A 13,920-nucleotide genomic window follows, 5' to 3' on the forward strand; every position below is an offset into this window, starting at 1 on the left:
GGTCCACTCTCACTACCCAGCGCTTTACCAACATCTTGACACACACAAACACACACCAGGGAGGCTACGCCTGGACATAAACCCACAGGAGAGGCAACTGGAGAGAGGGAGAGCAAGCAGGAGTGATCCATCTACTATCAGTCCGTCCATCATGTCTGTTAATACCAATTTGGACGTTGCAGTTGGCACCTTCAGTTTATATAGATAGATACCTGAGGACAAATGTCTGCATTGGTTTAAACCTGTCCTTATGTCAACTGGTGAAACGGTGAACTTGACTGATAATGACTGATTGAAAAATAACTAAGTTACTTCACATTTAGTCAATATAGGCGTAGTACAAAATGACTCCAATTTATTGTTTTGAATGGGGAAGTGCAGCTCTTGACCTTCAGTCCAGCAGGATGTTTACAGTATCATCAAGGTGAGTAAGGTCTGGTGGGGAGAACTCTGAGGACCAATAGCAGGCTGAGATAGGAGAACTCTGAGGACCAATAGCAGGCTGAGATAGGAGAACTCTGAGGACCAATAGCAGGCTGAGATAGGAGGACCGATAGCAGGCTGAGATAGGATAACTCTGAGGACCAATAGCAGGCTGAGATAGGAGAACTCTGAGGACCAATAGCAGGCTGAGATAGGAGGTCCGATAGCAGGCTGAGATAGGAGAACTCTGAGGACCAATAGCAGGCTGAGATAGGATAACTCTGAGGACCAATAGCAGGCTGAGATAGGAGGACAGATAGCAGGCTGAGATAGGATAACTCTGAGGACCAATAGCAGGCTGAGATAGGAGGACAGATAGCAGGCTGAGATAGGAGGACAGATAGCAGGCTGAGATAGGGGGACAGATAGCAGGCTGAGATAGGAGGACAGATAGCAGGCTGAGATAGGAGGACAGATAGCAGGCTGAGATAGGAGGACAGATAGCAGGCTGAGATAGGGGGACAGATAGCAGGCTGAGATAGGAGGACAGATAGCAGGCTGAGATAGGATAACTCTGAGGACCAATAGCAGGCTGAGATAGGAGGACAGATAGCAGGCTGAGATAGGAGGACAGATAGGCTGAGATAGGAGGACAGATAGGAGGACGGATAGCAGGCTGAGATAGGAGGACAGATAGCAGGCTGAGATAGGAGGACAGATAGCAGGCTGAGATAGGATAACTCTGAGGACCAATAGCAGGCTGAGATAGGATAACTCTGATGACCAATAGCAGGCTGAGATAGGAGGACAGATAGCAGGCTGAGATAGGATAACTCTGAGGACCGATAGCAGGCTGAGATAGGAGGACAGATAGCAGGCTGAGATAGGAGGACAGATAGCAGGCTGAGATAGGATAACTCTGAGGACCAATAGCAGGCTGAGATTGGAGGACAGATAGCAGGCTGAGATAGGAGGACAGATAGCAGGCTGAGATAGGAGAACACTGAGGACAGATAGCAGGCTGAGATAGGAGGACAGATAGCAGGCTGAGATAGGAGAACACTGAGGACAGATAGCAGGCTGAGATAGGGGGACAGATAGCAGGCTGAGATAGGATAACTCTGAGGACCAATAGCAGGCTGAGATAGGAGGACAGATAGCAGGCTGAGATAGGAGGACAGATAGGCTGAGATAGGAGGACAGATAGGAGGACGGATAGCAGGCTGAGATAGGAGGACAGATAGCAGGCTGAGATAGGATAACTCTGAGGACCAATAGCAGGCTGAGATAGGATAACTCTGAGGACCAATAGCAGGCTGAGACAGGAGGACAGATAGCAGGCTGAGATAGGAGGACACATAGCAGTCTGAGATAGGATAACTCTGAGGACCAATAGCAGGCTGAGACAGGAGGACAGATAGCAGGCTGAGATAGGAGGACACATAGCAGTCTGAGATAGGATAACTCTGAGGACCAATAGCAGGCTGAGATTGGAGGACAGATAGCAGGCTGAGATAGGAGGACAGATAGCAGGCTGAGATAGGAGAACTCTGAGGACCAATAGCAGGCTGAAATAGGAGAACTCTGAGGACCGATAGCAGGCTGAGATAAGAGAACACTGAGGACCGATAGCAGGCTGAGATAGGAGGACAGATAGCAGGCTGAGATAGGAGAACACTGAGGACCAATAGCAGGCTGAGATAAGAGAACTCTGAGGACCGATAGCAGGCTGAGATAGGAGAACACTGAGGACCGATAGCAGGCTGAGATAGGAGGACAGATAGCAGGCTGAGATAGGAGAACACTGAGGACCAATAGCAGGCTGAGATAGGAGGACAGATAGCAGGCTGAGATAGGATAACTCTGAGGACCGATAGCAGGCTGAGATAGGAGGACAGATAGCAGGCTGAGATAGGAGGACAGATAACAGGCTGAGATAGGATAACTCTGAGGACCAATAGCAGGCTGAGATTGGAGGACAGATAGCAGGCTGAGATAGGAGGACAGATAGCAGGCTGAGATAGGAGAACACTGAGGACAGATAGCAGGCTGAGATAGGAGGACAGATAGCAGGCTGAGATAGGAGAACACTGAGGACAGATAGCAGGCTGAGATAGGGGGACAGATAGCAGGCTGAGATAGGATAACTCTGAGGACCAATAGCAGGCTGAGATAGGAGGACAGATAGCAGGCTGAGATAGGAGAACTCTGAGGACCAATAGCAGGCTGAAATAGGAAAACTCTGAGGACCGATAGCAGGCTGAGATAAGAGAACACTGAGGACCGATAGCAGGCTGAGATAGGAGGACAGATAGCAGGCTGAGATAGGAGAACACTGAGGACCAATAGCAGGCTGAGATAAGAGAACTCTGAGGACCGATAGCAGGCTGAGATAGGAGAACACTGAGGACCGATAGCAGGCTGAGATAGGAGGACAGATAGCAGGCTGAGATAGGATAACTCTGAGGACCAATAGCAGGCTGAGATAGGAGGACAGATAGCAGGCTGAGATAGGAGGACAGATAGGCTGAGATAGGAGGACAGATAGGAGGACGGATAGCAGGCTGAGATAGGAGGACAGATAGCAGGCTGAGATAGGAGGACAGATAGCAGGCTGAGATAGGATAACTCTGAGGACCAATAGCAGGCTGAGATTGGAGGACAGATAGCAGGCTGAGATAGGAGGACAGATAGCAGGCTGAGATAGGAGAACACTGAGGACAGATAGCAGGCTGAGATAGGAGGACAGATAGCAGGCTGAGATAGGAGAACACTGAGGACAGATAGCAGGCTGAGATAGGAGGACAGATAGCAGGCTGAGATAGGAGGACAGATAAGAGCCATTTAGTGTTTAGCAACAGGATGAATCATCTGATAACAGGGGAACACGTGATGGACGTGGTTATCAACCTACTATCTCTGACAGAGCCAGACGGCAACCAGCAAGTCATCACAGGTTCTGGGAGGGGTAAAGATTCCCTCCCTCCCCTCCCTTCCCCCCTCTCATTCCCTCCCCCTCTCCCTACCTCACTGATAAGCCTTACCTTATGATGACCATAAAGTGCAAGTAATGTAGATGGTTCAATGATAATGTAGAAACAATACAGATGTAATTACATGGAACTGACCAAATTGTTGAATATCTCAGCGATATTCAAATAATCTATAATGACTGTCAGCAATCGTGGCTTTTCGAGTAACACATGTCCACAAGACTCAGATTTCCCCAGCACACATAGTTCATTTCATTTGGCAGCAACAAGAACACATGTAATGGGTTAATGATTCATATCGACATCATAGGTCTGTCTGTCTGTCTGTCTGTCTGTCTGTCTGTCTGTCTGTCTGTCTGGTGTCTGTCCGTCCGTCCGTCCCAAGATAACACAGACATCTCCAAACCCAGTCCAAGTGTGACCTGTAATTAGAAACCATGGTGTCTGGAGGGGGAGATCCTAGTTCAGGCAGGAGCATTCCTGACACAGCCCCAGCAGCCCAAGGAGAATCAGTCCTGCTCTGCATTGCCACGGAGGCTGAAATGTGAACCCTGACCTCTATCCCTGCAGGCTCTTGTTAAAGCGGTACACTGTTTCCTCACACCAATGACTGACGCCTGCAAGAGTTCCCACCACCTCTACCACCAATCTCTCTCTGCCTCTCTCAAGTCAATTCAATGGGCTTTATTGGCATGGGAAACATATGATTACATCTCTCTCTCTCTCTCTCTCTCTCTCTCTCTCTCTCTCTCTCTCTCTCTCTCTCTCTCTCTCTCTCTCTCTCTCTCTCTCTCTCTCTCTCTCTCTCTCTCTCTCTCTCTCTCTCTCTCTCTCTCTCTCTCTCTCTCTCTCTCTCTCTCTCTCTCTCTCTCTCTCTCTCTCTCTCTCTCTCTCTCTCTCTCTCTCTCTCTCTCTCTCTCTCTCTCTCTCTCTCTCTCTCTCTCAGCTCACTTAGCACCACAGAATACAAGGATACAATTCAGGAAACCAATCAGCAAGAGAATTGAGCCTACGGGCTCAGAAATGACAATGTCCTCTTCAGATACTGAGTCTGACAGAGGCGCACATAAACCGCCCTGAATTTCAATCACAGAGCATTATGCTTGGTTTTATTGACCTCTGTGTTTGCAAGGCAAACTTCATTTACTTCTAAATTCATGATCTGCTGAAAGAGTAAGTGTTTTAACGCATATTAGGCAGAATACTAACCATTAAGTACAGGTAGGCTATAATATTCTGCCAGGTTTAAACTGGAAAACAATTACCTGAGATTTAGATGTAATTACATCGGCCAACTGAAGCTATAATGCACTGAAGTCAAAAGGAGACTGGAAGTCATAGCTGTTTCTTTCATTAGTAGCCTACCTTTCATGAGTTTAGAATCAACTGGAATGACATCAAATTTACATTCTGTGAAACTGCTTCATGTTGCAGTTAGAATGAGATAGCAAAATACACTACATGGCCAGTAGTATGTGGACACACCATCAAAATACACTACATGGCCAATAGTATGTGGACACACCATCAAAATACACTACATGGCCAATAGTATGTGGACACACCATCAAAATACACTACATGGCCAATAGTATGTGGACAGTGACTTTCAAAATACACTACATGGCCAGTAGTATGTGGACACACCATCAAAATACACTACATGGCCAATAGTATGTGGACACACCATCAAAATACACTACATGGCCAGTAGTATGTGGACACACCATCAAAATACACTACATGGCCAATAGTATGTGGACACACCATCAAAATACACTACATGGCCAATAGTATGTGGACACACCATCAAAATACACTACATGGCCAATAGTATGTGGACACACCATCAAAATACACTACATGGCCAATAGTATGTGGACACACCATCAAAATACACTACATGGCCAGTAGTATGTGGACACACCATCAAAATACACTACATGGCCAATAGTATGTGGACACACCATCAAAATGGTACATGGCCAGTAGTATGTGGCCCCACACCATCAAAATACACTACATGGCCAATAGTATGTGGACACACCATCAGCATATAATCAACAATACACTACATGGCCAATAGTATGTGGACACACCATCAAAATACACTACATGGCCAATAGTATGTGGACACACCATCAAAATACACTACATGGCCAGTAGTATGTGGACACACCATCAAAATACACTACATGGCCAATAGTATGTGGACACACCATCAAAATACACTACATGGCCAGTAGTATGTGGACACACCATCAAAATACACTACATGGCCAATAGTATGTGGACACACCATCAAAATACACTACATGGCCAATAGTATGTGGACACACCATCAAAATGTGTGGATTCGGCTTTTTCAGCTACACACATTGCTGACAGCCATGCAATCTCCATAGACAAACATTGGCAGTAGATTGGCCCATACTGAAGAGTGACTTTCAAAGTGACAACGTCATAGGATGCCACCTTTCCAACAAGTCAGTTCATCTGCCCTGCTAGAGCTGCCCCGGTCAACTGTAAGTGTTGTTATTGTGACGTGGAAACATCTAGGAGCAACAACGGCTCAGCTGCAAAGTGGTAGGCCACACAATCTCACAGAACGGGACCGCCATATGTCCTCCTTTGCAACACTCACTACTGAGTTCCAAACTGCCTTTGGAAGCAGCATCAGCACAATAACTGTTAGTCTGGAGCTTCATGAAATGGGTTTCCATGGCTGAGCAGACGCACACAAGCATAAGCTCACCATGTGCAATGCCAAGCGTCGGCTGGAGTGGTGTAAAGCTTGCCACAGTTGGACTATGGAGCACTGGAAATGTGTTCTCTGGTGTGATGATTCACGCATCACCATCTGCCAGTACAACGAACGAATCTGGGTTAGGCGGATGTCAGGAGACCACTACCTTCCCGAATGCATAGTGCCAACTGTAAAGTTTGGTGGATGAGGAACAATGGTCTGGGGCTGTTTTACCTGGTTCGGGCCCCTTAGTTCCAGTGAAGGAAAATATTAACGCTACAGCATATAATAACATTCTAGACAATTCTGTGCTTCCAACTTTTGGCAACTGTTTGGGGAAGGCCCTTTCCAGGTTCCACATGACAACATCCCTGTGCACAATGCGAGGTCCATACAGAAATGGTTTCTCGAGATTGGTGTGAAAGAACTTGACTGGCCTGCACAGAGCCCTGACCTCAACCCCATCGAACACCTTTGGGATGAATGGGAATGCTGACTGCGAGCCAAGCCTATTCACCCAACATCAGTGTCCAGTGTTCTAGTGGCTGAATGGAAGCAAGTCCCAGCAGCAATGTTCCAATATCTAGTAGAAATCCTTCCCAGAAGAGTGGAGGCTGTTATAGCATCAAAGGGTGGGACAAACCTCATATTAATGCCCATGATTTTGGAATGAGATGTTTCGACGAGCAGGTCTCCACATCCACATTTTGGTCATGTAGTGTACCTCACTCTGGGATGTGTATGAGGTACTGACCTGGAAAGTCCAGCCAGCAGTGTTGTGTGGCTGTTATGTCACAACTGCTCCTGAGATCACTCCTTTGCTAAAGCAACACAATGAGAAAGTCTGACGAGACACAAACCAAACAGCAGCCAATAGAATAAAACAAGTATTATATCGGAGTTATGGATTGCGGAACAATGTCTTTGATTTCAAAATGCCACCAGCAAAATGGTGTATGGATGAAATGAATGCCACATTGTATATAGGCATTTTCATTTAGACAAGTAGAACAAGTTCCTACAGCACCACACAAAGCTACACAGTAGTTGCAACAGAATAGGAGTAGTTATAAGACAGAATGTAAAACTGGCCACCCATCAGTATCATGTCCAAACATAACAGAAATGAGCTGGTGTAAGTACGACACTAGTTACCACAGCCACAAAGTCATAAAGCCCGTCAATTCCTATATTTTCCCTTCTTAAAATGGGATTTTACACTTAATCCTAACCTTAACCCTTACCTTCAGTACAGGACTTTGTCACAGTGCTAACCTTATGCCTAACCTTAATCTTCAAAAAGCGTTTTTTTGTTTTCAAGGAATTTTTCAGATACAGACAATTTTGACTTTGTGGGTGTGGTAACTAGTGAACACCACAGGCTATCGTCAGGACAAACACTGCACCCCAACCTCCACAAGGTCCACCAACGTCTGTCTGAGTGATGAGGGCCTCCCACAGGAATCACTGTGATAGGTCTGCATACTGCACACGGTTCAGTCCGTTCAGGGTTAGAAAGCTAGTCCGACCTCTCATCCAGCCCTGAAAGTCGACTGTTTGTAGACAAGAGCTGCAGACAGTTTGCAGTGTCACCAGCACTGTGGAACCTGATGTACTCTTCAGTAGGGGGTGATTTTTAATGGTTAGATATCACTGCACTGTTGGAGCGAGGAACGCGTATGTGACCAATACATGTTTATTGTATTTGATTGATTATGCTGTTCATGCCAAGAGATGTAGGCATGTAGGCCTATCAGCACTGTGCATGTTGTTGTATGATTTAGTTTGGTCTTAAAGAGAAATAAGAACAGGGACTACAGAAACTACCATCTGAAGCTCTTGTTGTTTGAAGTGTATTTAATTGCCACTTCTGTAGATTCATTCATAGCCTATTCATTCCTGAATTTTCTTCTGATTTTAAAATGTGTAGGCTGATTTCACATTATATAGCCTGGCAAAACGAAAACGAAACAACGTGCTGTCTACACCCCTTGCCAGTAAAGAAAAAAAACAAAAACATTTTGCCCCAACACTGATTTTAAATGTTTAGGTTTACAGTTCTGTTTCACACTTTCATCATTGATTTGCTATAGAAAAATGATAGACCTAGGATATTTTTCTTACCAACAAGGGTTGGTACAATTTATTATCATACAATATGGCCTATAATGGATAGATTATGCAGTAACATTAGTTGTGCCATTCAATTAAATAATATTCATTTTATATTCATACCAAATGTCCGACCCAAGTGACCTGTCCAAATACAAAGCATCCTGGGAATGATCAGTTGCCTACCTGAGCACACATGGAGAATTCCAAGTAAAACCGCAATCCCAGTAGAAGTTGGCGACATTATTCAACGTTTCTCGTCTGAGAATATTGCTTGATTTATCCAAATTATTCGTGAAATACTTCAACAATCCACTCCTTCATAATCTTGATGTCAAATAAAAAACTGTTTTCAGAATTCCGCGAAAATTACTTAATCAAATAGTTAATGATTTGTTGATATTGGCATAATAATGAAATGTTATTCCAATATAGGTGACGTCTCAAACGTAGTATTCCATGAATTGTGGAGAATAAAAAATCTGTGAGAACAAACTACCCGCAAAATGGGAATAGGACGCGCGTGCTCTGCGCTGTATCAATAGTTATAAACTGACGGGAAATCCAGAAGCGATGGAAGCAAGTTTCGTTGATTGTTTTACTTGTTATTTAGCTAGGCAGATGTTTAGAACAGTTCTATCGCTTCTTGGAGTTTGACGTCCCGTCTTGCGTTCTCGTTTAACGGGCATCTGTATAATCCAATTCAAATAACATTTTTTCCATTCATATGGATAATAAAGTAAGGAAATTACAGACAACAATCCAGAGAGAAATCACCGCAATGTAATTTGTGGCAAAAGAAAATCAGTGGACGTCCGTTGCAAACCCGTCAGAGATAATGGATGCTTGAAGTCACATCATTTCGGTCCGTTTTTGAATCTGTCACTTGACAACGGGAACTTCAAAAGTTGTTTTTCTCCGGGTTTAGCTAGGACAAAGTCTGGAGACTGTAACCTGGATCCATTGGTCGCGGATCACTCCTACTTTTCCATAAATTCAGTGGCCCTTGGGTTACTCAAGTTTTGCTCCACAAAATCGTATTTGAGTTTTCGAATCCCCTGTGTGCACCGCGGACCCCTTCACCTCGGGCAGGGGGATTCGAATTCACATGCACCGCGCTTCATTCACTGGAGCTGAATGCCTCGTCAAATAGTATGTGCCATTCTCCCCCTTCAAGAAGCTTACAATTGGTTTTTCCAATTGAAGAAATTTAACCTCTTCCAGGCTGGATTGGAGAGCGCAGCGCAGATCAGCTGTCAACTATTTTCAGTTACTGAGGTGAGTGTTAACATTTATGTATGTAGTCGACCACACTACAGTTATGGTTGTTATTCACAATTCCCATGCATGTGGTAAACCTGTAGGTAGCCTATGTGTATGAACGGTAGATCTTTCCCTGTTCTTACAAATCTGGATGTTATACTAAGCAATAGTATATAATAATAATTATTATAATATTAACAATAATAACAACAACAACAACAATCATAATTATCACACAAATAATAACAATAATCATATTTATAATAATAATAATAGTAGAATATAGTAGGACATAATATACTACAATATAGAATAGAATAGAACATACAACCTGGTTTGGTTGACTTAATATAATATATACTACAATATAGAATAGAACAAACACAAATACAAGTATTAGCCTAAAACCTATATAATAAAATATGAAAATGAATGCAGTGAGGCCGTTGGGCTATCAAATCATGACATGTTTCATGACATGTTTGGGTGCAATGGACGACTAAAGCCTAGTTCTCGTACAGTAAGACAAAAGAGCGCAGTTGGCAATAGAACTAGTTGTTCTACACTCCCACCTCCATGCTTTGGTTTACTGCTTGGGCGAGATACAAATCTTAATCAGTCAATTAAAATGCACTTTAGGGCCGATTATCCTGGAACTAGGTTTCTCTTACCGACGATCAAATATTATATCATCTACTTTAAAATGTGCAAGATTAGCTAAACGAGAAAATCATAACTTAAATCGAATTTACCGTATTTACAGGCCAAAACCTTCAGATAGTCCAAGTGGTATATTATTTCTTGTAGGCCGATTGTTTTTCAACATTATAAGATAAAATATACTCAAAATAGATTTACAAAATGTTGTCATTGTCTTTTCAATGCAGTTTACCATGTTTTTTTTTTTTACATTGAATTAATTATAGTGAAAAATAGTCGAGTCTGTGATTTTAGACAATACTCCAGAGATGACAGATATTCATGAATAAAGATGGTTGAATTTGATTAATTTTATGAGTAAATGTTTTATGTAAAAGGTTCATGAAAAAAATTACATTGATTGCATTAATTAAGAATCTAAATAAAACGTAATTTCATAGCCCATACAGAGCCTATAATTTCAGCTCAGGCCCTCTCCTTTGAGGTCGTATTAGTTACCCAACAGCGCCCTCCAGTGAAAGTTAGTGAAACTCTACCATCATGGGCATATCGCCATCTTTATCCGCGATCGAGCCATTATTGACAACACACAGACTAAATAAATACATTCCCGAAAATGAAAATATATTGTCACACCATAAGAACAACTGTAGCCTATCCACCTCTTTGTGTACAATGTGTTGATTTTATTTAGTTATGCCCCATTCTATGTAGGATGAGGAATATAATGAACAGGAGCCCATAATGACATTCAGATTATCTCCTCTATTTCTCAGTCTCATTCATTCCTCTCCATTTAGGTCTCAAATGTGATTCTGCTCTTGTGTTCTGTCTCAGTTTTCTACATTGTTCTACAGTGTGTTGCTCCTGCCAGGCTGCCACCAATCCTTTAATTGCCCTGGTTCTGCCATGGGCTTGTCAGCTGAATACTTCCAAAAGGAATTTTAACTTTACCAGGCGCCAAAAGGAGATAACAGTACAAGACTGAAACATACAGGCGATTATGGACCCTGGCTTCACTGGGACCAGCAACATGGGGTCTGACTGAGAGGACTGGCATTGGGAGAGGCATTCACTGACTGGCTTCACTGAGACCAGCAACATGTGGTCTGACAGAGGACTGGCATTGGGAGGGGCATTCACTGACTGGCCCACTGAGACCAGCAACATGGGGTCTGACTGAGAGGACTGGCATTGGGAGGGGCATTCACTGACTGGCTTCACAGAGACCAGCAACATGGGGTCTGACTGAGAGGACTGGCATTGGGAGAGGCATTAACCGACTGGCTTCACTGAGACCAGCAACATGGGGTCTGACTGAGAGGACTGGCATTGGGAGAGGCATTCACTGACTGGCTTCACTGAGACCAGCAACATGGGGTCTGACTGAGAGGACTGTCATTGGGAGAGCCATTCACTAACTGGCTTCACTGGGACCAGCAACATGGGGTCTGACTGAGAGGGCTTGGCATTGGGAGAGCCATTCACTGACTGGCTTCACTGAGACCAGCATCATGGGGTCTGACTGAGAGGACTGGCATTGGGAGGGGCATTCACTGACTGGCTTCACTGAGACCAGCAACATGGGGTCTGACTGAGAGGACTGGCATTGGGAGAGGCATTCACTGACTGGCTCCACTGAGACCAGCAACATGGGGTCTGACTGAGAGGACTGGCATTGGGAGAGGCATTCACTGACTGGCTTCACTGAGACCAGCAACATGGGGTCTGACTGAGAGGACTGGCATTGGGAGAGGCATTCACTGACTGGCTTCACTGAGACCAGCAACACGGGGTCTGACTGAGAGGACTGGCATTGGGAGAGGCATTCACTGACTGGCTTCACTGGGACCAGCAACATGGGGTCTGACTGAGAGGACTGGCATTGGGAGAGCCATTCACTGACTGGCTTCACTGAGACCAGCAACATGGGGTCTGACTGAGAGGACTGGCATTGGGAGAGCCATTCACTGACTGGCTTCACTGAGACCAGCACATGGGGTCTGACTGAGAGGACTGGCATTGGGAGAGGCATTCACTGACTGGCTTCACTGAGACCAGCAACATGGGGTCTGACTGAGAGGACTGGCATCGGGAGAGGCATTCACTGACTGGCTTCACTGAGACCAGCAACATGGGGTCTGACTGAGAGGACTGGCATCGGGAGAGGCATTCACTGACTGGCTTCACTGAGACCAGCAACATGGGGTCTGACTGAGAGGACTGGCATTGGAAGAGCCATTCACTGACTGGCTTCACTGAGACCAGCAACATGGGGTCTGACTGAGAGGACTGGCATTGGGAGAGCCATTCAATCACTGGCTGGCCCACTGAGACCAGCAACATGGGGTCTGACTGAGAGGACTGGCATTGGGAGAGGCATTCACTGACTGGCTTCACTGAGACCAGCAACATGGGGTCTGACTGAGAGGACTGGCATTGGGAGAGCCATTCACTGACTGGCTTCACTGAGACCAGCAACATGGGGTCTGACTGAGAGGACTGGCATTGGGAGAGGCATTCACTGACTGGCTTCACTGAGACCAGCAACATGGGGTCTGACTGAGAGGACTGGCATTGGGAGAGGCATTCACTGACTGGCTTCACAGAGACCAGCAACATGGGGTCTGACTGAGAGGACTGGCATTGGGAGAGGCATTCACTGACTGGCTTCACTGAGACCAGCAACATGGGGTCTGACTGAGAGGACTGGCATTGGGAGAGGCATTCACTGACTGGCTTCACTGAGACCAGCAACATGGGGTCTGACTGAGAGGACTGGCATTGGGAGAGGCATTCACTGACTGGCTTCACAGAGACCAGCAACATGGGGTCTGACTGAGAGGACTGGCATTGGGAGAGCCATTCACTGACTGGCTTCACTGAGACCAGCAACATGGGGTCTGACTGAGAGGACTGGCATCGGGAGAGGCATTCACTGACTGGCTTCACTGAGACCAGCAACATGGGGTCTGACTGAGAGGACTGGCATTGGGAGAGGCATTCACTGACTGGCTTCACAGAGACCAGCAACATGGGGTCTGAAGAGGACTGGCATTGGGAGCCATTCACTGACTGGCTTCACTGAGACCAGCAACATGGGGTCTGACTGAGAGGACTGGCATTCCCACTGGCTTCACTGAGACCAGCAACATGGGGTCAGCATTCACTGACTGGCTTCACTGATCTGACTTAGAGGACTGGCATTGGGAGAGGCAGTTACAGTTACAATGTAATGTTGTGTCTACTATGATGCATCATCACCCCCTACTCCATCTGAGCATCATCCAACTTGGTGTCCCAGGTCTAAACCAGTCCCTGATTAGAGGGGAACTTGGTGTCCCAGGTTTAAACCAGTCCCTGATTGGAGGGGAACTTGGTGTCCCAGATTTAAACCAGTCCCTGATTGGAGGGGAACTTGGTGTCCCAGGTTTAAACCAGTCCCTGATTGGAGGGGAACTTGGTGTCCCAGGTCTAAACCAGTCCCTGATTAGAGGGGAACTTGGTGTCCCAGGTTTAACCAGTCCCTGATTGGAGGGGAACTTGGTGTCCCAGGTTTAAACCAGTCCCTGATTGGAGGGGAACTTGGTGTGCCAGGTTTAAACCAGTCCCTGATTGGAGGGGAGCTTGGTGTCCCAGGTTTAAACCAGTCCCTGATTGGAGGGGAACTTGGTGTCCCAGGTCTAAACCAGTCCCTGATTAGAGGGGAACTTGGTGTCCCAG

At 45.6% G+C, this 13,920-nt stretch overlaps 1 protein-coding gene across 5 annotated transcripts in view; it reads right to left on the bottom strand.

Annotated features, from left to right (window-relative positions):
- Positions 1-13,920, bottom strand: part of LOC118381439 (roundabout homolog 1-like) — a 611,139-nt gene that overhangs the window by 374,406 nt on the left and 222,813 nt on the right. The window contains exon 1 of one of the 5 annotated variants that reach the window (XM_052508283.1): positions 8,461-9,426. The exons of the other annotated variants lie outside the window; for them this stretch is intronic. Coding sequence (XP_052364243.1) covers positions 8,461-8,518 — 58 coding nt within the window. The 5' untranslated portion in view covers positions 8,519-9,426. Of the gene's footprint in view, positions 1-8,460; positions 9,427-13,920 lie in introns of those variants that run through there. 5 annotated transcript variants of the gene reach the window in all.

The sequence above is a fragment of the Oncorhynchus keta genome, chromosome 1 (genome assembly GCF_023373465.1).
Source record: "Oncorhynchus keta strain PuntledgeMale-10-30-2019 chromosome 1, Oket_V2, whole genome shotgun sequence".
In the NCBI taxonomy this organism is placed as follows: domain Eukaryota; kingdom Metazoa; phylum Chordata; class Actinopteri; order Salmoniformes; family Salmonidae; genus Oncorhynchus; species Oncorhynchus keta.